The sequence below is a fragment of the Pagrus pagrus genome (genome assembly GCF_965226575.1).
Source record: "Pagrus pagrus genome assembly, chromosome: 11".
Classification (NCBI taxonomy): Eukaryota; Metazoa; Chordata; class Actinopteri; order Spariformes; family Sparidae; genus Pagrus; species Pagrus pagrus.
This window is the reverse complement of record NC_140195.1, coordinates 25,378,836-25,403,980: the sequence shown is the minus strand read 5'-3', so window position 1 is coordinate 25,403,980 and position 25,145 is coordinate 25,378,836. Positions and strand designations below refer to the sequence as shown.

General features: G+C 40.6%; 1 protein-coding gene across 2 annotated transcripts in view; it reads right to left on the bottom strand.

Moving 5' to 3' along the window:
- The window catches only part of prex1 (phosphatidylinositol-3,4,5-trisphosphate-dependent Rac exchange factor 1), an 85,345-nt gene that overhangs the window by 36,092 nt on the left and 24,108 nt on the right, over positions 1-25,145 (bottom strand). For both annotated transcript variants that reach the window (XM_084366824.1, XM_084366825.1), the window contains exons 4-11: positions 21,400-21,504; positions 17,905-18,006; positions 17,300-17,461; positions 12,828-12,961; positions 12,399-12,514; positions 10,428-10,577; positions 5,567-5,714; positions 1,297-1,397 (exon numbers count right to left, since the gene is read on the bottom strand). In XM_084366824.1, the coding sequence (XP_084222950.1) occupies positions 1,297-1,397; positions 5,567-5,714; positions 10,428-10,577; positions 12,399-12,514; positions 12,828-12,961; positions 17,300-17,461; positions 17,905-18,006; positions 21,400-21,504 (1,018 nt within the window). The remainder of the gene's footprint in view (positions 1-1,296; positions 1,398-5,566; positions 5,715-10,427; positions 10,578-12,398; positions 12,515-12,827; positions 12,962-17,299; positions 17,462-17,904; positions 18,007-21,399; positions 21,505-25,145) is intronic.

Sequence of the window (25,145 nt, the reverse complement as noted above, 5' to 3'; positions counted from 1 at the left end):
GCATTAATAAACAACCCCAAAACATGTTCTTATTTATAATCAATCCAACACAGAAAAATGACTAATACATACTCAAACAGATGTCTGTTTGGAGAAGCTAACAGTGAAATCTGACAAACGGAGGCAGTTTGGTTCCACCACAACAAGCTGGCATGGGCCCAAACAAGCTGCTGCTTTTCTCAGTCTAGACTGAAAATGCCCCTCATAAAACCAAAGGCACCACACAATCAGCGATTGTAAAGTATCAACTGTGGAATTTAAAGCACATGAAATGATAGCTGAATTATTATGGGAGCAAAGAAGATGTCAAAATTGTAAACATTCAAGTTTGAACTAGCGTGTTTGAGTAGCTCAAACATGTACAGTTGATTGGACAAAGTTTGCATTACGTACTATAAAATGAATGCGGTTGACTGTCTCTGTTTTTATGCGTCTCTTCCAAAACAAATGCATGACTCAGGAACGGTGCATGAACAGCTTCAATTTGCCACTCTGTCACATAACCTCTTTTTGTCTGATTTCTTTTCACTAACTGGTGACACCTACGCCTTGCCTGCAGGCCTCAATCCTCTCCGGTTTGCCCACAAAGCCTCACTGGAGTCCCACAGAGCCCTGCATGTCATCATTGTATCTCTCTGTGGTTGTTAGCTACTGTGCGGGAGGATTTCAAGGGATTTTCCACAGGTACTGAGGAATCTGAACGTTGATTCTCAGCAAATTTCCCTGACAGGTTGGTGTGTATAAATCATGATATTGGTTTGTACTTAGTACTTTGTACAAATACCTCTTCCACAATACTCTAGACAACTGCATTAGTTCATTTTTTATAGCTGTTTGTGTATTTGTGTGTGTGTCATTTCTCAATGCATAATTCAGTTTAGTGGATCTGTGAATGTCACACTGGAGACAAAATCATGGGAGAGGAAATAATGTGAGGCACATTTCCAGAATTTGTTATCACCAGACAACGTCTTTGGACCATAATATTTTCTACCCTAAAACGTGAGCTGCAGTGGGAAGTAGAGGATATATTCACAAAAATTAATGAGTCAAACAATTGTTGAAGGAAAATGTGAATCAGAGAAAAAGAGAGGCAGTAAAACAAGCAAAAGAAAGAGATGACTGAACAAAGTTAGAAAACAAAATAAAAAACATGACAAGGGGAGCTGCAAAGAGCATCAACATGTGAGCAAAAGGATAAATGAATAGTAGACAATGGAGGTTTAACAAGCTGAGAAAACCAGAGTGAGAATAAGTAAATGAGAGAGAGAAATAAAGGACTTTGATTTGTCTCACCATGGTGTATGATGCCATTTTCCAACAAGGCTTGTCCCAGGTTCACTCCTTCGTCAGGCTTACTGATCTCTCCGCTCTCTATCAGCCATGACACAAACTCACTGGGAACACAAGACAAAAGAAGCATATGATGAGGCCTGGTTTCTTAAAACTTAAATTTGTTCACGGTTTTTGAAATTGTCACCAGCCATGCTGACATGGGGCTCCTTGCTGTGCTGTTTTTCATGGAAGTTCACAGAAATCACCTGGCAGACACAGTGTGGCTGTGTTGATACAGTTGGTATGTTTGAAAGAATCTTTCATATTCTTTCATGAAGCCTCTCATGCTCATGGCTCAAGCTTAATACTCAACATTACACCAACTTGTAAAACATGCAATTCTTCCCTTCGTCCCACATCGTCAAGAAACTGAAACAATTCCAGTTGCCTACAATGTAGCACAATTACCATGACCTGGATGACTGAGAACCTTCATCTACGATTCGTTCCCTGTTCTGTGGGATCAGCATCAAGATTAACATCTAATTAAAAATAAAAGAGTTAATGTGAAGAAATGTTGAGAAACATTTTTTCTGATTTTTAACACCATTTTATAACATTAGTCTTGGCAGTGATACATATGTAACCTTATCTGTAACACCTTTGAATAGGAGCAACATTGTGATATTATTGACTCCAGCAGGGGACTACAGGACAGCTCAGTCTTCAGCTGATAACTGCATCTTTGTATTTTGGTTAATCAAGTCCTCAGAAGAACTGCACTGGTTTTTATGGATTTACAGTTTGTTGTCAGAGTCTACACTATGTGCTATGAACATGCACGAGTCCACCGATGAGGGAATAAAACAATGTGAAGTTCAGGTTGCTGCTTTAGCAAAGGCAGCAGCACTACCAGCGACAAAGACACTGCGGAACCCATTGCTTACTGATCCATCCTGAAGCTGAGCTTCCCTTCAAGTTCATCACTGAGAGCCTTGCACAATACAACATGTTGACACTGTCTTAGGCTCTTTGAGCTATTAAGTCTGTCAGTATGACATTTAAAATGGTTACAGTGGTTTCAATGAACGACTTAAACCACAGGCCCAGACAGTGCATTTACGCTACACATTCAAAGAAAAGTTTATCCTTTTCTTTTCTGCGAAAATATCTCCGAGGCTTTGATCCTGTACATGCATTAACCCTCTAAATTTAAGCACTTCAGCTGTGCTTCCTTCTTGTCACGCCCAGTGTGTGCTGAACTAATGTTTGAAGGAGAAAATTACATTCTCGCCTTCTTCGTCTTTCATGCTGCTCAGTGAAATCACTTCCCCAGATAATGATGAACAGTGAATTGGAAAAAGCGTGTGTGTGTGTGTGTGTGTGCGCGTATACATGTGTGTGTGAGACAGAGAGAGAGAGGGGGAAAGAGAGACACAGAGAGAGAGAGAGAGAATTCCTTGATTGAACATTCCAGCGCCGGAATCTGTTTGAAGCATGTGTGTAAAATGTGTATTTATGTGTGAGCTTTCAGGCAGTCATGCAACGGATGTACGATTCTACGTGTGATCACTTAGAAAGCATAAATATCAAGCATACAAGTTGTGCGGGTGTGTGTGTATGTACTGTATATGAAGTCAACCCACAAGCATATGATTTCTCTGTGATCATGCAGAAGTGTAGACACCTTGGGCCATTTGAGCTGCCTGCCACTAGTCCTTTTTGTTTGTATGAAGCACAAAAGGAATATTTTATCATAATTTATCAGTTTTTTTTCTGTCCTGCCAGGTGCAAGCTATAACCTGTATGGCCTGTGTGTGTGTGTGTGTGTGTGTGTGTGTGTGTGTGTTCTGTTTAGCGAGGTCAGTCCCAAAAGGCTTTTCCTTTTTTTCTGAGTCTTGAAGAAAATGTGTTTTCATGCAGACATTACTGGTGCGTGTGTGTGTGTGTGTTCATTATCTTCCTGTATGTTCATGTCCATGCTAGTGGCTGTTAATTGACATTGACAGGGGACAGTGAATGAGAGGGGATATTGGGTGCGCGTGTGTGTGTGTGAATGTTATGTAAGAGTCAGGTTAATTTTGGACACAGAACTGAAATTAATACGGTGTGCAGCAATGGTGTGTGTGTGTGAGTGAGTGAGTGAGAGAGAGAGAGCAAAGAAGAGGGAACTGTGTGTCTTTGTAAAAGCATTATTGATGACATTTTAGTTCGAAACCGAGAGAAAAAACTCTTTTCAAGAGAGCACTGATTTTGCTAGGCTTGGATAAACAACTGCTGTGTCCCAATTACACACTACATACTTGTCGTATAAAGAGGACAGTATATACTAATCTTACTAGTATTCTGTTTTTGCAGTAAGTATAAATGAAATCAACATTAATTTCCTGCTTTATACTGACAGAATATTACACAATGTGCTTGTCATTGTATCAATCATCAATCAAACTGCAACTTTAGAATGTCAGCACCAATTACAATTCACAAAAAGAAAACAAAATGTTTTTTCAAACCCCTTTTTCTAAGATCTTCCTGGAGCCTTCTTACCACCATTTGCCATTTATCTTAATTAGTTTGTTTCCCACTCTATTTTCTTTGTGCCTATCATTGTGGAACAACAGCGTGCATCAGCAACATCATATGTATCCTGACTTTTTATAGCGTACCTAATATTGGAACATTTACACTGCAGTATGGAATTGGGACACAGCTAATGTATTTTCCCTCAGTGGGTAAGAAAATACATTGAGAACCGAAAGCTGAAGGAACAGAAGTTTACTCAGAAATGGAGCATGAAGATTTGTCTTGAGTTGAGATCTAATTCCATCTCTTCTTCATTTTAAAGAAAGAACATTTGGAAAGGATATTTCACCACTTTAAATCCCCACAAGTGACGCTAGGCACGCACTAACTCAACCAAAAAATTAGCAATAAGAAAATGTAAAATGTCCATTTTGCAAAGTAGATAGCAGACAGGTGATGGAATTATGCTATCAAGACAACACGGTGCTATCAAACCGGCAGTCAGCCTCTCTGTTTAATGCAATAAGCACTTAAACTACATCTACTGCTAATTTCATCAGAAAGACAAATGCTGAGCTAATGCAGGTTGCACTCATGGGCAGGAAATGACTGAGTGATAAAGCGAGGAAAGTGGGAGAAAGTGAACAGAGAGTGAGGGAAAGAGGCAGACAACCTAGACTTAGACCACATGGATGAGTCAATGGAGGGAGTGTGTGGTTGAGAAAGGATTGTCAGAGAAAAAAAAACTCCATGTTGGCAAACACTGGAAATTGAACAGGCCTGACAGCTACTGTTCTGGCACTGTATCTGAACTCTGACCTACAAGAGAAAACATGACCCTCCCATGAGGTTATTAATAATGCACTGTTCTTAATACAGTAAGCACAGACAAGGAAGAGGAGTGCTGAATGCTTACACATACGGTCTATTAGGATGTAATTCCTGGAAGGATCCAGACCGCCTTGTGAGGTACATCGGACATTGAGAGGAAAACACCCAGACAAGGAGTTCATATGACGCCACCAAGATGGAACACGTCTCCCAGAAACACCATTACATTTTTGAGCAAGTCATTAAATTCCCTCCGTGGCAGCGGTTGAATGCAGTGTTATCGTCCACTACATTTCGACAGAAAAAAACTATCTCAGATGGGTGACGCATTTAATGATTTGTAATACACTAAGAGGCCCTGTTGGCAGTGTTGCAGACATTAATGGTTGCTCCCTGGTTTCTCTTATACACGACCAATCATCAGTCACCATCCTCGTCTTGCCTTGTTTTATTTTTTGTCTCTCTAAGATTGTGCCGAATAGAATTTAATTGCTGGATCTCATGAGTGGTGGTGTGTATGTAGACCGACTGGGGGAACCTTAACCAGTCACTCATTGTCTATTCATTGCATTGAAACATCAAGGGGACAGAAGGAGGGGTGGCTTGTTGCGGAGCCTCAGTTGAAGGTCCTCTGCTAATGAAAGTCTTGGTGTGTGAGTGTGTGCTCGATGATATGAGTGTGTGGGGAGCAACTTGGGCCTTTCTGTGACCCGTGAGAGGAGACTATGAGGGGGGCTCATTACTGGGAAGAGCATGTAGGGATAAAACAGTTTGGGCATTTTGCCAGGACTTGGGGAGACTGGATCCCAGCTCTTTTGAAAACCTGCTGATCTTATGTAACAGCAATTTGTAAGGATCCCCTTGTGAACAGCACAGCAATGCAGTCACATTCTTGGAACCTAGAGAAGCCAGGCACTGAAGAAGCAAAAAAACTCACTTTCCCATGAAGCACTTGGGCACAATGCTTAGCTTCCTGCGTCTATCCTTGATCAGGTGCCGACTCTTGGTCATCATCATGTGGTAGAGCTTCTCCCCCTTCTCTGCAATCATCACATAGGCATCCCGCTCCATTCCCAGTTTGAGACCTACAACACAAAAGAAAAACACAAGTCAGATCCAAGTGGATGTGTCACTTGGAAAAAACAAAAACTTTTTTTTACTGAGTTGACAACAAAGGATATGAGAATGGAAATAAATGACCAAACAAAACATAAGTCCAACACAGCAACTGTATTGCAAAGCCAAAATACAGCAGATTCATGACGGGTACATTTCAACTTGCTTTCCATGGCTATTTACACGTATTAAACTTTAAAGGCGAATGCTGTCATGGTGCTGTTAGAGGAGACAAACAGGCCTTTGCCTGGTCGGCCCTTTTGTGTTCTGGTATTGTGCAGATGGACTGAAGCCAGGAGCTGGGCATGGCGGCTCGGGTCTGCCACAACCTTCTGAAACCAATCCAGATGTTAATCTTGCCGAGACAAGTAGTTTTTTAGTAAAGTTCAGGAGGGCAGTGTGATCTGATCTTGTTTCTGTGTTGATTTGTGAACTATTATTCCTCTTTTGTAAAGCAGAACATGTGAGGGCCCATTGTAAGGCCTGCTGCCCCAGTGAAACCTCTTGAGGGAGTTCACTGCTTGAGCTACTTAACATCATTGTGGGGTTTGATGAACTTCTGAACCGCAGTGTGATACTGACTTGGGGCATCTCGAGTCTGCTGCACTGCGACTCCCTAAGCTGCTTAACTCTACAGAGAGGCTGCTGAACTCCACTATAAAGTATTCTGATTTATTGATATATTTGTGACACCAAAAGAACTGACTTGGCTTCTTCATCATTTATCAGCCACTTTGCATTCTCCGAGGGCTCTGACACACAAGTTGACAGTTGGCAGTCATTTACCATTGTGCCTGTGAGCATTCCTGACTGGCTGAACAGTGAATTCACCCATTTCTTGCCACTTCTAACCGTTTTGCCTTAAAGAAGATAGGTGACTTTATTGTTCTTCCTGTGACGTTTTTGGACTACAAATACAAACAGCTGACTACACATTTCCTCTCATGCAGCCACAGAATGTATGTGCACACTGGTGGTCTGTTGGCATTTGGCTGTAGCCTTTTCATTGACTTCATCCGCAAGCTTGAACAGAGGGCAACGGAAGGCATTTGATCAGCTGGCCTTTGTCAGTAGTTGTTAGACTTAGTTGTAGCTAGACTTCAAGTGCTGGGGTCCTTAACATTTTCTCATTTTCTTTACTTTCTAGGGGCAGAAATCTCTAGGCGCCAGATGATTTGATTGGATTCAGGGGGCTATGGTGCTATAATGAAACAATTACTATGCATTTTGATGAATCAAACATTTTGATTTCTAGACATGATTTATTCTTTCTAACTGTGTGACTACTACCTACTTTTAAAACAAAGTAATGATCACATGACATCGGTAATGATCCATTATTAAAAAAAACATATGACTTCAATTCCATTATCTTTATCTTTAGAGGACAAGAAACGATTGAATAAGGTGGCGCACATTGCATCAAAAATCACTGGGTGTGATCCTGCACCTCGAGCAAAACTCTTTAAAGCTAGATTACAAAAAAGGGCCTTAAGTTTTTAAAGGACTCCTCCAACCCAATTAACAGCCTTTTTTTTTTCTCACCACTCACAAAAGACTGAAAAGTATTCAGACCAGATTTCAGAAAAGCTCATATCCAGAAGCTGCCTGCCTCTTTAACACTCTTAATTCACCCCTGGAGGCTACTCGGTAGATTTTAAATATTGGGAAGGTAGCAAATATTTTTGCTTTATTATGCACTTGATGCAGTTTATCTAGTGGCTCATTCATGTTGCAGCTAATCCCCCCTATGGATGCTAGTGTGTGTGTTTTTTTATGGCTTACATTTTAATTTACGTTCCTGCCCAAACCGTTTTTGTTTTTTTATGTATTTATTTTACTCATAAGATTTAAACTATTCTATTCACGCACGTTTTATGGGTGAGTGGTTCCCGTGTCTGTGTTTGGGTGAGCTCACTGAGACAAATTCCATTCAAATATGTTGATATGAAAATAAAGTATAGAATCTTGAGTCTTTAGTCACTTTTAGTCACCCTCACCAAAACTTCAGAATGTAAACATGATTCACGTGTTTTACGTCCATTACGTTTGCTCATCCACTTGGTTCAGCCACAAAGAATGCAAAAACTGTCCAGTGGAAAGTGCAATACAGTTGAAAACAAATATCTATTATGCTGCATTATGCAACATGAAGCATTTGAAGGTAGAAAGTTAAATGTCTGGGTGGAAGTCTGCCCACTAAAAAGTTGTGAAAGGGATGAGACAAACAATGTCTGAGGTTTCACGGCTAACTCTTGAATCCAGTTTTCCCATTGAGTCTTTGGGGTTCTGCACTGGCAGCCCGTGATGGAGGTGGGGTTATATTACATTTGACAGCAGCTGGAGTCGACTTAAACAATGAGTGTCATTGAACAACAGACGGGGGCCTGTGAGGAGCAGAGGCCCCCCTCAGCTTCTAGTCCAGCTGTCAGAGTTCGTCTTGTACTGCTCCTTGTCTTCCTCCTGAGCTAACACCCTATCGCATTATCTGACCCACGCATTTTCCCTAAACTTCCATGAAAACAGTGATAAGACAAAACACCTCCAGCTGGCAGTTGCTGAACAAGGAAAGTCTTTAGAGTGGGTTCACGGGGTAACACATGGAAGGGCCGCAGCGATACATGGAAAATGTCACATTAAACAGGGCGTGTCTGGAAAAGAATTGATGCATGAAGGGAAAAAAGGGAAAAAAATCTTTGCCTGGATTTATTGCAGTTAAACTTTATCATGTAGCTGTCTAGACTGTAGTAAAGAGGTTGAGAGAAAGGTAAGCACCCTGAGAGCAGAGTATACTGTAGAGTGGGTGATAGAAAGGGAGAGTGTGGGGAAATTGGGCACTGTGACTGATCTGGCATCTGTTAGCCTCAGGTCGATTTCCGCCGGGTTGAAACGTAACACCACGAGCTGCAGCGCACTCCTTCGTACTTGTTTGTACTCTGAACCTCTTTCATCACAGGATCAGATGCTGGTGACGTCAAACTCTGCTGGATGCTTATTTAACGTAAAACTAGACTGGCTTATTTACAAAAAGGCAAATGTTTACATTGACAGTTATGCTTGGCTAACGTGCAGCCGAACCTTTAAGCATTCTGTCGTTTTTAGCCAATTCATGTTCAAAAAAGCTTTTGGGATCCAATTTTGATTTTGAGCCATCAATGCTATCAGGTGACCTGTTGTGTACCGCCTAAAATCTGGTTAAAGCCTTTCACACTGTCTAATGCACACAACATAACAAAGACAGATGGCCAGGACTGAACAGGTGGGAACACTTTTAATGGCAAAAGAGGGAAGTTGCACGATGAAGGGAAAACAAGTTAAGGAGCAACAAGAATATCAGCTTACATTACTAATCTCAAATCAGTGGGATGGGGCTGTGTAAGGCTTATTTAAGATCAGTGAATGAAGTGCATCCCTTTGTGGATTTCTTTGGGTGAGACTAATTTTACACATTTATTCCAAGCTAGTACCACATCTTAAATGTGTTAAATTACTGCAAAAACTGCTAAAATGAATACAATTCTCTTTTCTTAACTCACTCTTAAAGTCTGTTTGCTCTATTGTGTTAAAAATAGATCCAGATTAATTAGAGATGTGTATGACGTAATTGAGCTTCACTTTGCTTAACAAGGGAATGCTTTTCTATTTTAATCTTTTGACTAAGATGCTGTTTTTAGCACATCTGTTGTTTGTAAATGAGGCATTTGATTCATCAGTCACTTGCCAGCAAGGGCTTTGATTAGTCAGATACATCTGCTCCATTGATTGTCTGAACGTGAAGAATAGGTTGCTGTAGCAGCCTCTGCATAGTGCACAGGTCAACTACAGACGTCATGTCACCTAAGCCTCTATTTACAAAACAAAAGCAGACAGCTTGTTCAAGGTGGGACATAACCATAGGACACAAACACTGTATCCAGGTCACAAGCACATCCAAAGTCATTACTGTGCGCCAGCTGAGGGGGCCTTGATAGTTTGTGAATCTAAGGTGACAATGACATGTAGAGCAACATACAATGGGTGCAACAGCAGAAAAAGCCTCACATCTGCATGACTACATCTACAAATCAGGAATGAAAGACTGATTTGTAGATGTAGTCATGCAGATGTGCGGCTTACATACATATACACATATATATATACATATATATATAAAGAATGATGATCTTCAAGATCAAGAAAGCAAATAGAGTAGAAAGCAGAGGGTGGAGAGAAGCTGATGGCACTTCTACTACACCCAGTTGCCAATTTATGAGTTACAGCTAGCTAAAACATGAAAAAAGACATTTTTACAATAGTCCTGCAGGAATTCCTCCTTTCATCAAGATTCAGTGTTTGTTTAAACTGTTTTAGACATTCAAGTTGATGATTGTTTTGAAGGACATAGTTTGGGGTGTTATTGAACTGCATTGTCTTGTACTGACAGGTCTTTCTATATTTTTTTTTACTTTTTTTTACAATTTTACGACACTCTAACTCTGATATAAATAAATAATTACTCACACCTGTAGGTTCCCTTGCAAATCATGGTTGGTGGTGCTGTGTCTTTTTAAAGCAAGATTACAAAAACAACTGCATTTTCCATGAGGGGAACTCTGGTACAAAAACAGAGCATTTCCGGTTTTGTGCTGTCTGTCCCATAGATTCGAAGGATATTAAATTTGCCATCAAAAAGTGTTACTCACTCTCTCTCTGCTCCCGTTCCCTTAAGATGGCGTCCAGCCACTTCTGCTTGTCCTCTGCATTTTTGGCCATGCAGACAAACCACTTGTTTTTGGCCGTGTTGTGGATCTTCCAGCCGTTAGTCACTGTGTAGTTGTTGCTGTGATAGTCAGCTGTGGGCGGGAAAAAAAGTCAAATAATTATTTCTAAAATGGGAGAGGGTTCATGAATAACATTAAAGAGTTTGTTACAGAACAGGTTCAGCCAATATTTGAATATATCTGACCCACATTGGAATGGCCTTTAGGGTTTAAGAATGCAAACAAATCATCTAATTAAAATAAAATCAACTCCGGAAAATTATCTTTCTGGTTCACTTTTTTTGTCACGCTTGTTTTTCTTTCTTCTTTTGTTCTTGTGTTCCCTTTAGGCTTTTTCATTTGGAGAAAAAAAAACCACAGACACAAACACACCATGTTAACACTGACCTCAGTGGTAAGTAAAGGAAGTAATGAGTATAATCAAATTACAAAGATGTTGCATAAGTTAACATCATTATACCTCTAAAGAGGATTTACTACTTGAGCTATGATTTACAAGCCAATTAAAAAAGATAAACATGATGAACCATGAGAGCACCATGAGTAAGAGACCATCTTTCCACTGACTCAACACATTCTCTTCTCGTACTCATTTCTAATTTTATCATCCATTTAGCTGCAGGTGAGCAGCTACTGAATAATGAATGGCCACTGGTAATGGGGTGCATTAGTCTCACACTCAAAGGTCATATAAATAGATCTGATACTTTGGGCCCCACAGGGAGCAGCTCCTGCTGATCTGGGAGATCAGGGATACTCATACGACTGTGTCGAGCCTCTTTTTAGCCGCTGGGATGGATACAAGTAAAATCTTATGTACTTATTAAGTACATGCTGAGATCTGGTGGGGCATTTATCAAAACAGGGAGATGTATAAGTCAGTAAAGGCGAGGACATTTTGTTTTTTAAAAGGCTTTCCATTCCGTTTACAAGAAATTAAGCCTTTTTAATTGTGTGTCTTTAGATTGTAGAACATATTGTGCAGTTTATGAAATCTGGGTTATCACTTCTTATTTTTGCAATAGGAACTTGTTTTCATCCAGTCTATCAGCAGAAATCTCCACCACTCTCACATGTTATCTCTTTTACACTTAGTTATCAGATAATCTGTGTTCTGGGTGTTCAAATACATTCGTATTTTCAGTTTGCGTCCATGAAAATGTGTATAAGGCATGTTTTTCTTTGTGGTTTCCCCTTCAGCAGCCTAAATGTGACAGCCAGCAGCCAACATGCAGAAAAAAAGGTCATGTGAGCTTGCAAAATATTCTACCAGCAGAGAAGAGAAAAAAAAGAGGAAACATGTGAGAGAGGAAGATGAAGTGTTTCTACACCGGTCGACAACGCGTACCAAGCCCAGTGCGGTGCCTCGCAACAAACCACAAAAGCAACGTGAACTGAGTGACGACCGTATCACGACGAGCCTGCAGATGAGTTTTTCTTTGGCTTAATATAGAGAGCTCGTCAAGTTTATCACCTAGCTCGGGCTTGCTTTTGCACCTCAGATTTGTATCGACACCTTTACCCATTACTGAATAGCTGACATCAAAAGTTGGTACATGAGGTTTGCGAGCTACATCCTGTTTGAAAGTAGGTGCAAGTATGATGCTCCACCCAAACTGTCAACAAGTACCTGATTCAGATCCAACCAACAGTTTCTACAAGGCACGGTTTCATGAACTAAGACATAAAAAGAAAAATTAGTGAATTTATTATTGTTATTGCAAAATTTAATTTTCTATATTCCCTGGGATATCAAAGTGAACTAATTAAGGGCTTGGTTAACATGACAACTTCATCAGAAATAAGCAGATATTTACACAAATGCCCTGAGAGAGCTGCATGAATGAATATATAGACAGTCTCCAAAGGTAACACTGCTGGGCAAACACAAACCTGTTCCATCTTCCACATTTTCCACCTCCATCACCTCAGTGTTGATTCGGCCTCTGAACACATACTGGGGCCCGTTGATAGACTTGGTCCTCTTGGTGGACTTCTTTCCAGAAACCCTAGGAAATAGGACGACACTGTGGTTATACTCGGCAGGGAAAACATCCGTTGATGCCAGTGCCACAGCAAGAAAAGAACCTGTGTCTGTGTACGCCTATGGAGAAGCGTACACATGTAGTTGTTTTTGTTTTTCCTTGCATACTAAAAACCCATCTACACGAGCAGGAATGTGGAAATTTGCTCCAATTTTCCATGTCTAGCTTCTTTCCTGTTGTCAGTCAATAAAAATATTTTGAATGCTTTCTCTTCCTCTTGTTCTGCTTAGACTTGTGGTTAGCTGCTGCTTAGTCGTCTGGAAGTTGCCTTTCTCACCTGGATTTCCTCTTACAGTAAACCAAAAGGTTGTCAAACAAGAAGAAGACACGTTCCTGGATGTTGCCTGCTGAGATTTTAAGGAGATTTCCATGAAGAAGCAACTCTGTGCAAATATCTGTCAGGTTGGTTCCCTGAAAAAAAAAATCAAAGAATGAAACGGACATTAGCTACTGACATTATTATTGTAAAAACATTAAGAGTTACACAGCTTCAGATTTTCATCCATCATATACAGATATACTGGGCCATTTGTCCAGCGCCTTCATGCTCAAGTGCTGCAACCACAGTTTACTTTATTTGAGCAGAGCGTGGAAACTCTCAGTCTAAATTGGGGAGCTGCAAAGAACACATTGTTGCCTGTATCAAAACTTGAAGAGTTCACAACCTCAGTAAAACAATACGAAATCCAACTTTGACATTGTGAACAATTTGTTTTCATTCCATCATCAATGATAGGAAGGAGTAAACACAGCTGCCCTCCACCCATCTCCAATGAAACAGCACACTGTTCACTGCCAGGACAGTTGGCCACAATCACTAACAGCATTACCAAAACTTAGCCTTTCTGGCTGACACAGTAGCTAAGCTTTCCAACATTCCTACAGGGTAGTATCAAACTGGAGTTTTTAGCAATCGATAATGTTTTGGTTAATTGGAGGCAATAAACCAAAAAACGACTAGGCAGCTCTGCAAAACTGTTACCTCGGCCTTAATATAGATTCCTGTGGGACCACAAACAAAGCATTTGTATTCTGACAGGATGTAAACAAATATACACATAAGCTACAATACAAATGCCTCATACATACACATAAAAATACAGCTGCACATGGACAGAGGCGGGGAATGCATGACTCATATCATAGTTCAGACTGTAGGTGGAAGTGCTCAAGCCTTATTCTGATCCCTGCAATGAAACCTGATCAAATGCTTTGTACGTCTGTCATGCCAAAGGGGGGATTTAAAAACTGTATTATAAAAGCCAACTCAACTCCACTCTACTTATTCAGGAAGATGTATTATGTTACTCTGCAGCCCACCACCTTCACAGGATGTGATTGAGTCTTTCTTAAAAGTCGTTTCTGGTCAGCTATCAAACACCACAACTATCCAACCACCTTTTTTCTTTACGAAACAGTGTGAAGGCCAATGTCACAAACCACACACTCAAACAATTACAATGCTTCTCTGTTCAATATATTTGCCATATTTTCTGTACTGTATTGTCTGAATATATTATTCAGAGATGAAGTGGTCTCTAAGTACTGAGCCATTTCTCATATTAAAGCTGGAATTTAGAAAACGAATATTTAGAAGTGGTTTATGAACCTTTCAGTCTTTGTTAATGAGGCTGTTAATGTCAATGTGGAACTGTCAAAAAGCAAAAGCAAAAAGCATGGTGGATGGTGACCTAAAGGGAACTACCGTTTTTTACAACCTGGACCTTATTTATAGCATAAAATACGATGATTTACTCACCCAGATAACTTTGGTGTCATTTGGCGTCGTTCGGACGAAATTAGATCCAGTGGAGCGCCGATATATCCATATAATGCGAGTGATCCGGGCACCGAAGCGCAGCCTCTATGAGCATTATCTGCCGTGAAACTAGTTCATTTCACCAATATTTTGTTATGATACGCTAGTGCTATTCCTCTCTGAGTCCGCCTGTTGCCGGTTATCAACATCCGGGGTCTGTAGGTTGACCTACTACCTCTGACCTGGAAGATGACATCTCTGAGCTGCGCACCCACCCGCGACAGCCGGCTTGTTTACCTGTAGCTGCTACTGCTAGTTTGACCCCGGATGTTGATAACAGACAAGCCCGGACTCAGAAGGGAATAGCACTAGCATATCGTAACAAAATATTGGTGAAATGAACTAGTTTCGTGGCAGATAATGCGTTATATAGAGGCTGTGTTTCAGTGCCCCTTCACTCGCATTATATGGATATAACGGCGCTACACCGGATCTAATTTCACGACTCCAAATGACACCAAAGTTATCTGGGTGAGTAAATGATCATATTTTATGCTAGAAATAAGGTCCAGGTTGTAAAAAACGGTGGTTCCCCATTAAGTGAAAGTGGCTCTAAAAATCATGACCAATTCCTTAAACTATTTAGGTTTCATTAGTTTTACAAATTCAGTGTTTTTCGCATTTCCAATTCTGGAACTGAAACTGCTTTCATGGGTCAGATACATGCCTGAGCAACCATGTACTCACATGTCTCTGCCCAAGTTAGGAATGAGAGATGAAACTATTTCTAACTATCAAAATTCGAACAACCATGGAAATATTAAAGGATTCAATTTGACGTGGATAACTTTCAAGAGTCCATGAGCAGGAGCAGGTTAACATTCTGCCCACCAAAGCTGTCAAAACAGGGCTGCTAAAACAAAATAAAGTAACCAAGTTAAAACACATCTCATTACTCTTTGTTAAACGGATCATTCCACTCCAAATCATCTGGAACTAAATACACCCATGTGTGGACTGGGGACAACCTTCCGCCTTTGGCTTGCAGAGTACCCATCACCCCCCACCACATCCCCACAGGCACACACACGTATACGTCAGATTTGGACTTCACTGTTGTCTTTGATGTTTCTGACATGGGTCCACCGGGGACCAATGGAAACCCCCACCGGCCACACTCAATGTTGAGCGTCCATAATTGATTCCCATGAGTCTGTATTTATGATGGATGTTCATCGCTGCAGAGCTCATAGAGAGAAAAATGATTCTCTGAGCTTTTCTTAAGGTGCATACCGCCAAGGTCTGGGGAGGGGATCGTGTTTCAGACGATCGATTCAACTTCATGTTAACTGCACTGAGCTGAAGTGGGGGTGGGAGTGTGTGAGAATGTGTGTATATCTTGCTATGTGTGTTTGCATGCATGTGTACATTTTCCTGCATTTCTTATGTATGTGTAAACATGCAAGTATAAGAATACATGGGGGCAGTGTGAGTGTGTGTGTGTGTGTGTGTGTGTGTGTGTGAGTGAGTGTGTGAGTGTGTGAGTGTGTGTGTGTGTGTGTGTGTGTGTGTGTGTGTGTGTGTGTGTGTGTGTGTGTGTGTGTGTGTACGCAGTGTATCTGAGCAGTGGTAATGCGTCTGGGCCTGAATCGGCACTACTGGCGTCCTCTTCCATTAGGGCTAGAGGTGATTAGCCTGAAGAGTGGCTGGAGAGAGGCAAGAAGAGCGAGACTAATGCTGAAAAGGCTGAGGGGGCAGGGTCGGGGTGAAGTGCCTGTCTGAGCGTTGTTCTGAGGAAGAGACAGAGAAATTGCCTGTCTTGAACAGCAAAAATGATGGTCTGTTAGAGGTTTATCCATTAATGAATCAGATATGCATCTAATAGAAGAAACAAGTTGCACTTTGGCTGTAACCTAATGGCTGGTTAATGACTACTATCACTTGAGTTCAATAAACATTTGTGTTCATCAGCCCATTATTAACCCTATTACCAATCTAAAGTAACTCACAGTGATGCTACTTGCATTAATCTAACAGTTATTTCCATTATTCACTATTATTCCAACTATGCAAACAATAAATGTATGTATAAAAAAATCAGTAATGAAAAATGCTCATCACATCTTCTAAGGTGACATCGTCAAATTCATTGTTTTGTTTAAATAAACGTTCAAAATTGAATTTTTGAATTTCAAATTGTCTTCAAATTTAAGAAACTGGAACACGACAGTTTTTTATTGTTTTTCTTGAAAAATGACAATTGTGATCAATGATCAGAATCATTGAATAATTTTTCAATCTACTGCTCTGTTCCTTAGGCGCTGCATACATGTGGTTTTGGGGTAAATTTGTGCCATAAAACAAAAGGAAGGGGGACATCCTGGTGGCAAATACACAGACCATCATGTATGGTGACATTTTTCTGATGGAAAGGGGAGAAAATGGGTCTGTTTTGGCAAGCAGATAGTGGGATGTCCCAGTGGGGCCCACTCTCTGGTTCCATCCTTGAATGTTCTTCCTTTCCCCCCTTCAAATGTCCCCTCGTATAACCCTCTCAATGCATGTGAGACGAGAGCTCTGCTTCCTAGGTCTCTTCTGATTGGGCAGTATGCCCATTGGCATCCCTATTGGCACCCTGTGTGGGTGGATTGTCCCATTGGTGCCTGCTAAGACAAGGCCTCTGTTGTGGTGAGTGAGGGAGGCGTGAAAAATGCAGTGGACCCTTCGCTCGGCTCCCAAGCCCCGTCCATGGCCCCTGTGCTCAGAACTGTGATTTGGCTGCAATGGTGCTTAACTCTTAAGATAGATGGAGACCATGATGGTTACGGTATTTCTAAAATAAGTCAGGCTGTTTTTGTCGTGGTTATGTTACAGGACTTTCATTTCTTCCTTTCGCAGAAATCTTGTATGAATCACAACTGTGTTCCATTTAGATGGTCTTCTTTCGAAACATTTCTCATTCCCCCTCACTCTGTATTTCTTGCTCTCACCTCCCAGCCCTCGATGTGGGACTGCAGCTGCTCCAGAGCCTCCAATTTTTCCATCTGCCGCTTGGTCTCATTGATGTTGGAGCAGACAGCCTTCATGGCCTGCAGAGCCTCTTCCACTGCAGGATAATCAGCATGCTTCTTAGGGGTCCGCTTCAGCAGTTCCTAGGTCAGGGAAAAGGGAGGTGGGCTAAGTTTTAAAACATCAACTGTAGAATTTCCAGAAGCAGGCAGATTCAGAAAAAACACATTAGTCTTAAAGGGGAATTAAGTATTTTGTGACCTTTGGTAACAACATCTTTTCTACACGAGTCCAAAACCTGCCACCCCCATATTCGGAAACACTAGTAGGTGGGGAAGATTGGGTGCCTTGAAATGCCAGTGGGTATAACGCTCAGAAATGCCTGGCCGAGTCATGTAAAATGAGTCATTGGTATTGATCAACATAGATGCATGCATTTTGTATCCATGGAGGGAGGTGTCAGATTGTAGCTAGAAATCATGTTGATTAAGTTTGCAGATAGTCTGAGCAGGTTGTTGATAAGCCAAACAGAGCTGGTGATATTTGATCATAGCATCATGACATCAGTGCATAAGTTGTAAAGTACCTTCAGCAGCAGAGGGTACTTGCAGATCCTCTGAATGGGGGTGAGAAGGTAGCCCTCCAGGGGAATATCTGTGCTTTTCTTCCCTCCGAGTAGCATACAGTGCTGAAGAAGTGACGCAAACCAAACAATATTACACACCAATGTACACCAAGACACATGAAATATTTAATAAAAGAAGGATTATGTGCACAGCCACACAGGAAGAAAGAGATTCTGCCTGAAAAGCAAAAGATTTACAGTTACAGTTAGAATGAATGAACATGAATACCCCCCAAAAAAGGTCTGAACATTTCATCATTAATTGCACACTACACACAAAACGTGAGGTAAGAAAATGTGCTGGTGGACTCAGCTTTGTCTGTTCAAAGTGCTGACTTCTTCTTTAGCTTTACTTCCTGTTAGCAGAGAAGTTTCCATGGTTAGCAAATTTCCATGACACTAAGACGAGTTACCAGTGGAATAAGTTAAAAAAGCAATTAATTTAGTTTTTTTGTTTTGTTTTTTTTCCCCCCAATAATTTTTCAATCAGTCTTTTTCCAAAGTTCATCTTGGTTATGTTACAGAGCAGAAGAGTCGATTAAACTTTTCCAGTTGTATAAAACTTTTTAAAACATTAATTATCTTAGATAGCACCTGTCTGAAGCAACAGAAACATTTGCAGCCGTTTCAATTTCTGTCTAATGCCTCTTGTGTCTTTTCAGCAATAAACAGAATTTAATTGACTATTGTTGTCATTTCCATTCAGTCACAGTCTGTTGCACCAGCAGCAGATTTGAAGCAGTCCCAGGTGCAGTAGAATAAGCTATCTCTGTTTATCTGGGAGCAAAGCCCTAAGTGTAGTTCATTTCCATATGTCTACTGCTTCTCTGAAGTTATTAAACCTGTATGCAGATTGAGATATGCTCTTCAAACTAAAAAAAATACTCGTGCAATCATGGAGCAAATATATTGCTGCAACTGAACTAGCATTTGTGTATTTAAAATAAGAATAGTGTGATTTTCAACAGTAATTGTCATGTAGGCACATTTAGTTTCAGAAATGCCTGATTCTTTATTTCTTAGCCTATTTCTACTTTTATTTTAGCAATTTTACCATCATAAAACAGCATACAGAACCATGACTATACCGTTTACCATTAATTTATCAATTCACTTGATTATATTGTAAGTTGACCTATATGATCTCTGTGTACATCCTTGGTTTTGGTAAATCCAAACCACGACAGTTGCAGTTGGTGAAAAGGTTTTACTGCTCACGACCACATCCTGTCACTGTAGTTTATGGTGTTTCATTATTGGCAGATCATTGGAGAGTTAGGTTGATACAGGCATAATTTTACATACACAGTGTTCAGGACTTGCTTGTGAGTCACATTTTTATTTAGGTATTTCAATTCATATGGATACATGCAGCACATTTGCAAGCACTTGCTATGTACACCAAAAGATTATTCTCTTTCTGCTTCTGTTACATCAAAGAAACAGCCTGGAGATTAAAACAAAAAGAGATTTCAGTGTAATTTTTAAGCTGGCTCTCATAAGTCTGTCTTTAACTATACTATATTTCTTCTACCGTGCCAATGAAAATCCTTCCAAAATATCCATGCTTTTCAACAGAGGGATCAATGAGAAACCTCTAAAGTGCCCTCTCATTCCCCAGAAGATTTAGGCTTTAAGAAACTGCCCCCCAGAACCAGTTGAAAGGAGAAGTTTTCTTCAGAAGGATGGTGGGGGGCTTACAGTTACAGTTATGGTTTCTCTACGCCTTGTATTTTGCTAGAGCGCAGCCTGTCAGTATGCCATGAGCTCATGGGACGGGATGAAAGATCAAAAGCAGCCATGCAGATAAACCACTTGAGTGTTCTCCAGTGCGAAAGAAGGCAGGAGATCAGTTTAGGGCATTACAATCATATGGCAATTCCTTTCAACTCGACGCAGAGCAGGAGAGGATGGTGGGGGGTCATGCAGTTTTTGGATGGAAAAATGAGAAACAAAAATGCAACTGATCATTATTGCAGAACTTTGGGATTCCACGGATTCCTGATGTATTAAATACTAATGCATTTCTCTCCCGCACACACTCATTTCTCTCCAAGTCTTTTCCGACTTCCTTTTCTTCCTTCCTCTCATCTTCTGCTTATTTGTAATCTGCAAGCCTAAAGCCAGAACTCCCTCTGCTCTTCACTCTGACCTCTTTTTGCTTTCACTTCACTTCTCTCCTCTCTTCCAATGCAATTAACACTTCATTTCTACATAGAATTTCAGAAGCCTTCTTCATTGTGTGATTCAATTAGCATAAAAATAGTTTAATCCAGAAAGAAATCCACTGGAATTAAACCCTGCTGAAAAGAAGCCAATGGCAATACATATTACACTGCTGTTAATTACTGTAACAATGATTCTGACAATCACCACTTCAACTGAAAAAGCTCAGCTATTCTACCAAAGAATCACACTTTTTCTTGTGCTACGTCAACATATCTTAAATACAAAATGCTTTGTGTCTGTTTCTAAATTCAAGTGAATCATCCTTGTTTATTTTGTTCATGGTTGCTACACAAAGCTCGAGAGCTGGTCCAATACTTGAGATTAAACTGAGCAGGTCTGACAACCGCTTTAACACATAAGCAGATGTGTGGTGATTTTATTTTGGAAGCGTCATCGTCGCACAAGACCTAACCAATTAACCACTGCATGACTGGGCCAGAGGAAGCAAAAAGCCAAAGCACACAGCAACACTCTGATCCCACTGTTTCCAGTCCTGTGGGTCAGAATAATGCCATGGAAGCAAACCATCAGGCAGCGACAAACGCAGGGCCTCAGATCTCTCGGCCAAGCCCATAAAGGCTGCCAACACTCCACAGCTGGCTGGCCCTGAATCTGCAGATGATTTCATTGGTCGGGCCCCCGCTCAAAGGCCCCGTCGCCATTCTAAGTTCATTGTCCAGGGCCCAAAGGTTTGGGTGTCAAAACACAGAAACAGCTGGCAGCGGAAACACTACAAGAGCAGCACAAAAGTGACCTTGATGATAGTTGCATCCTGTCCAGGCAGGAAGAACCCACTGACCTTGTTATGTTTTCTGCCCTTTATTCAAGTGTTAACCTGGAAATAGAGGTGGTATTATGGAAGGAAAAAGGGGGAGGAGTACCAATAAATGGCAGAAAACGAAATAAATGAGAGGAGACTCATGGGAGGAAAGAAATGTAGGGCAAAGGAAGACGGTAGCAAAGAAAATAAGGTGAGAGGGTTAAGTGGACAAACAGAAGTCTGGCCACAACTAGAGGAAAGGATAAGACTCATGTGACATAAAATAATGAAAATTTAGAGATTTTTTTCAACACTATTAAGAGGAGAGAAGTCAAGAGTCATAGTGGGAAGAGGGGAGATGCTCATAAAAATGCAGAAGAGAGACATATTGATGATGTCGAGGACTGGAGAAGTAATAGGAAGAAAAGGCAAGATAAGCAAGACAGAGAGGATCTGTGGTGACTCACCAGCAGGAAGGTCCTGATGTTGGGGATCTTGTTCAGCTCCATGAGGAGTCGCAAAGCCTTCTCATGGTTACTGCAGTACTCGCCATACACTGAGAAACTCTTCCTCTGCAAAACAGAAGAGAGAAACACAGGTCAGGTTTGCAGACCAGGGACTTGATATAATATTTTACTGGCTAGTTGGCAGGCTTGAGGAATCTACTGTGACAACTGACAGGGGGCTGATTGACAGTTCAGAGAAGGCTCCAGTTACTACAGTTTAATGAGATTCAGTTGTACCATCGCATGGAAAGTGGTGGATTACTGCACTTCCACAGCTGTCATTGCTTATCATCAAAGTAGAAGCAACATCAGCTTATATATATAATATACATATATACATATACATATATACATATACATATTATGGTAAAGTGTAACTGTAACAATGATTAGACAGAACTACTGAAAGAATAATGACTGTCAGAGCTTTGTGAAACATTCTGTACTTGTATCTATGAACAGCATTTGACACACTTCTCTTTTTCTAAGTAATCTACATCATACTGGAAAAAAATAGCATGCCAGCATACGACACTTCCTCTTTTTCCTAGGTGATAGCATCACGCTCTGTACAAAGACAAAACCCTTGCATTAATAGAGGAGCTTTTTTTCAAGCTTCCATTTAGTTTCTTTACAATATGTAATACGACACCTGGGGAAGTTAATCTACCGTAGCTTGAAATACATTATTCATACTGTAGGCGACTATGTACACACAGTATCACAGCTGTAGTTGAATTTACACCCTGGAGCTTATTGAAGGCTATTGTGTATTCATAACTATGTAACAGTAATTGGGATGTGAAACCATGTGCATGGTGGGGCCTGAGCTTGAGGTCTAGAAACTGAAACTGTCATTTGAAACAGCCTCGTAAGTGAAATCTAAAACTGCAGGTGCTCGGACACCGCTTTCAACCTCAACTGAAAAGCTGCTGCCCAAAGGCTTTGCATGGAAAGCTGGCTTGGCCATAGCGCTACTAAAAGAAAGTCCATATTCAGTCATTGAGACCAATCAAGGTAAAGAGCTTGATAGCATCTTAAAATAATTTTATTCAAAGAAGCTATCAAGATCCATAAAAGAATCATCTATGGCAACACCTTTTTAAATACAAATGGTTACCAAGCTAGCATCCTGTACTAGCACAGATGTGGAAGATAATAATGTGTGTGGTTTCTACTCCTACACACACAAACTTAACTTGTCACTGCTGAGTGCATGTGCGTGTGTCTGTTTTACACAATAACCCAGCAGTGCTGACAGAGGCAGCCAAACAAAGCTAACAGCTCTTTTTATAGAACCCTGTGTCTTTGCTCAGTCCTGTTCCCTTGACCAGAGGGAGGTGAAAATCTTTTGTAGATGTTTAAAACAAGTGAGCAGCACAATGTAAATGGTGGGCAGTTTTTACCACATAAGCAGGCAGGAACCAAAACACACCCAGAGCCACGTTTGGCAGGGGATTCCAGTCCAAAGCACCACTGGGAGCAACAGCTGGGCCGGCATATGGCGTGAAACCCCAGTTACTGTCAAACTGAGTTAATACACTACACAGGGTAGTAGAAGGGAGCAAAGCAGGGTCAAGACCTGTAAATATGCATGTACTAGTGTGGTCTATTTGTTCCTATGTCCATGTAAAGGTTAATCACGTTAACATGTATAATGTTGGTGTTTCTGAATGTTTCTCCTCTTTTACTGTACTCATTTACAGAGTAATGGGGCTTTACCTTTCACATAGGGCTTGTAATATATTGATATCATATCATTATCATGATAGTTATTATGCTGTCTTAGATTTTGGATATCACGATATTGTGATATAGCATAGTGTTGTTTTCATTGTGTTAATATTTTAAAGACCAATTGTCATTCAAACAATATTTCTGCAATATCAATATTAAGGTATGTGTTCCAAAGTATTGTGATATCTGATTTTGTAGCACATTCCTAGCATAAAGCACATACATCCTCCTTTATTTCAATGAGACTACTCGTTTGCTCAGCAGTCCTAAAGCTCTATAGCAGAAGTAAATTCAAGGTACTGTGACAATAAAGTTGATTCTGCCTCTATTTTGTCCACAGCACAACGCAACATCATCCAACAACAAACTATGTTGATACCAAATATCAAATATGTGCATACCTTGTAATATGCAGCACAGTGCTGCTTTTTTGAAAAAAAAAAAAAATATTAGAAAACATAATGGTATGCTTTATAAATCCATTGTCAGTCATGTAAATTGCACACATTGTGTAGGGTTAAAATGTGGAGAAACTTCAGTATGGTCCTTTAAAGTCTTAATCTGGGCACACTAAGCTAATGAGATAGCTATTCATGAAACCAGTAATCAGAATTGTCACACTGTAGAAATCCAGCAGTAACCAAGATGACATGTTTCCATGCATCAGTATCCCAGATAGTACCAGAGTATCCCAAACAACTTGTGGAGGTTTCATATTCCTGAACTAAGCTGTTCCATTCAATATTATAAAGAGCATTGAAGAAAAAACATCTGATGGGCAAACTCACAAACAGCCTGAATATTAAGGGGGTGTTTAGGGACACGGAAATGTAGCCACAGAATATCAGTTTACACTTACATTCTCCTGGATATGGTGGCACTTCAGTAGCTGAACCTTAAGACAGCATGCCTTTCTGCTGCTATGTTTACAACCAAAGCCCACTCAAAGGTTTTTCCTTTTCTCAGGTGACAACAACTACACTGTCAATTCAAGCACACTTAAATGTCTTACCATAGCCAGCATATGAAGGAGTGTCAGTGTAAAACATCAGGACTACTCTGAAAGACTCAAAGACATCAGTTGAGTCCAGAATAGCTCAAAGACTTGGGTTGTCCCTTTGATAAACATTTGAATTCTTCATCATTGGAATGTTATTCCGGAGGCTAGATGAGGGGGTAGTTAGTATCACACACGCGAGAAATCACATAGACTCAAAGCATAATGGGTGTAGTTCAGAAAGTGCATAATGACATGACTGTTGCTTCTAGCACAGTGCTCACATATACACACCCAGAAATAGAGCAAATATTGATGTCTCTGATTTCTCCTCTTACATGAGTCACTTTTTCACCTTTGCAGAGTTTGAATAATCTCAAGCATGCCGCGATGTGGAAACGAGGGCTTAAACATGTTTGTGTGTTTGTGTGTGTGTTTGGTCAGAGGAAACAGACCAATTCCAGATTTTGCCTCAAGTTAATATTATTTGGTTAAAACTGCAAAATCTCTTATATTCATTAAAAGTCATGAAGAAGCATCTGTATGCTGCCTAAGAAGAGTTACAACCACAACTGTGGTTATTTTAACTCAAAGTCAAAGACTGGTGCACCCTTTTTTTTTTTTCTTTTAAATCTTGGCAACATCTGACTTTGAATAGCAATGAATCTTCCCATTTTTCTTCCCTAACTGTGAGTGGCAGACAGTCTTGCGAAACAATGCAGGAGGTTAATCAAATCCCAGTCATGGTGTTGACCTCTGGTCGAGGTCAAGGGCTACGGCTGGAGGGCACCAGACAGGGCCAACCGAATGGCTGAGAGTTGTCAGTGTTGAAGGAGACAAAGGTCGTGGGCTGGAGAGGGAATTGTAATGAATACGCAGGGTAACACTTCACTTTCAGTTGTTTTAGCAAGCGGTTTACAAACAATTAATACAATGTTTGTAGCACACCATGATGGTAGTGTCACGCAACAGA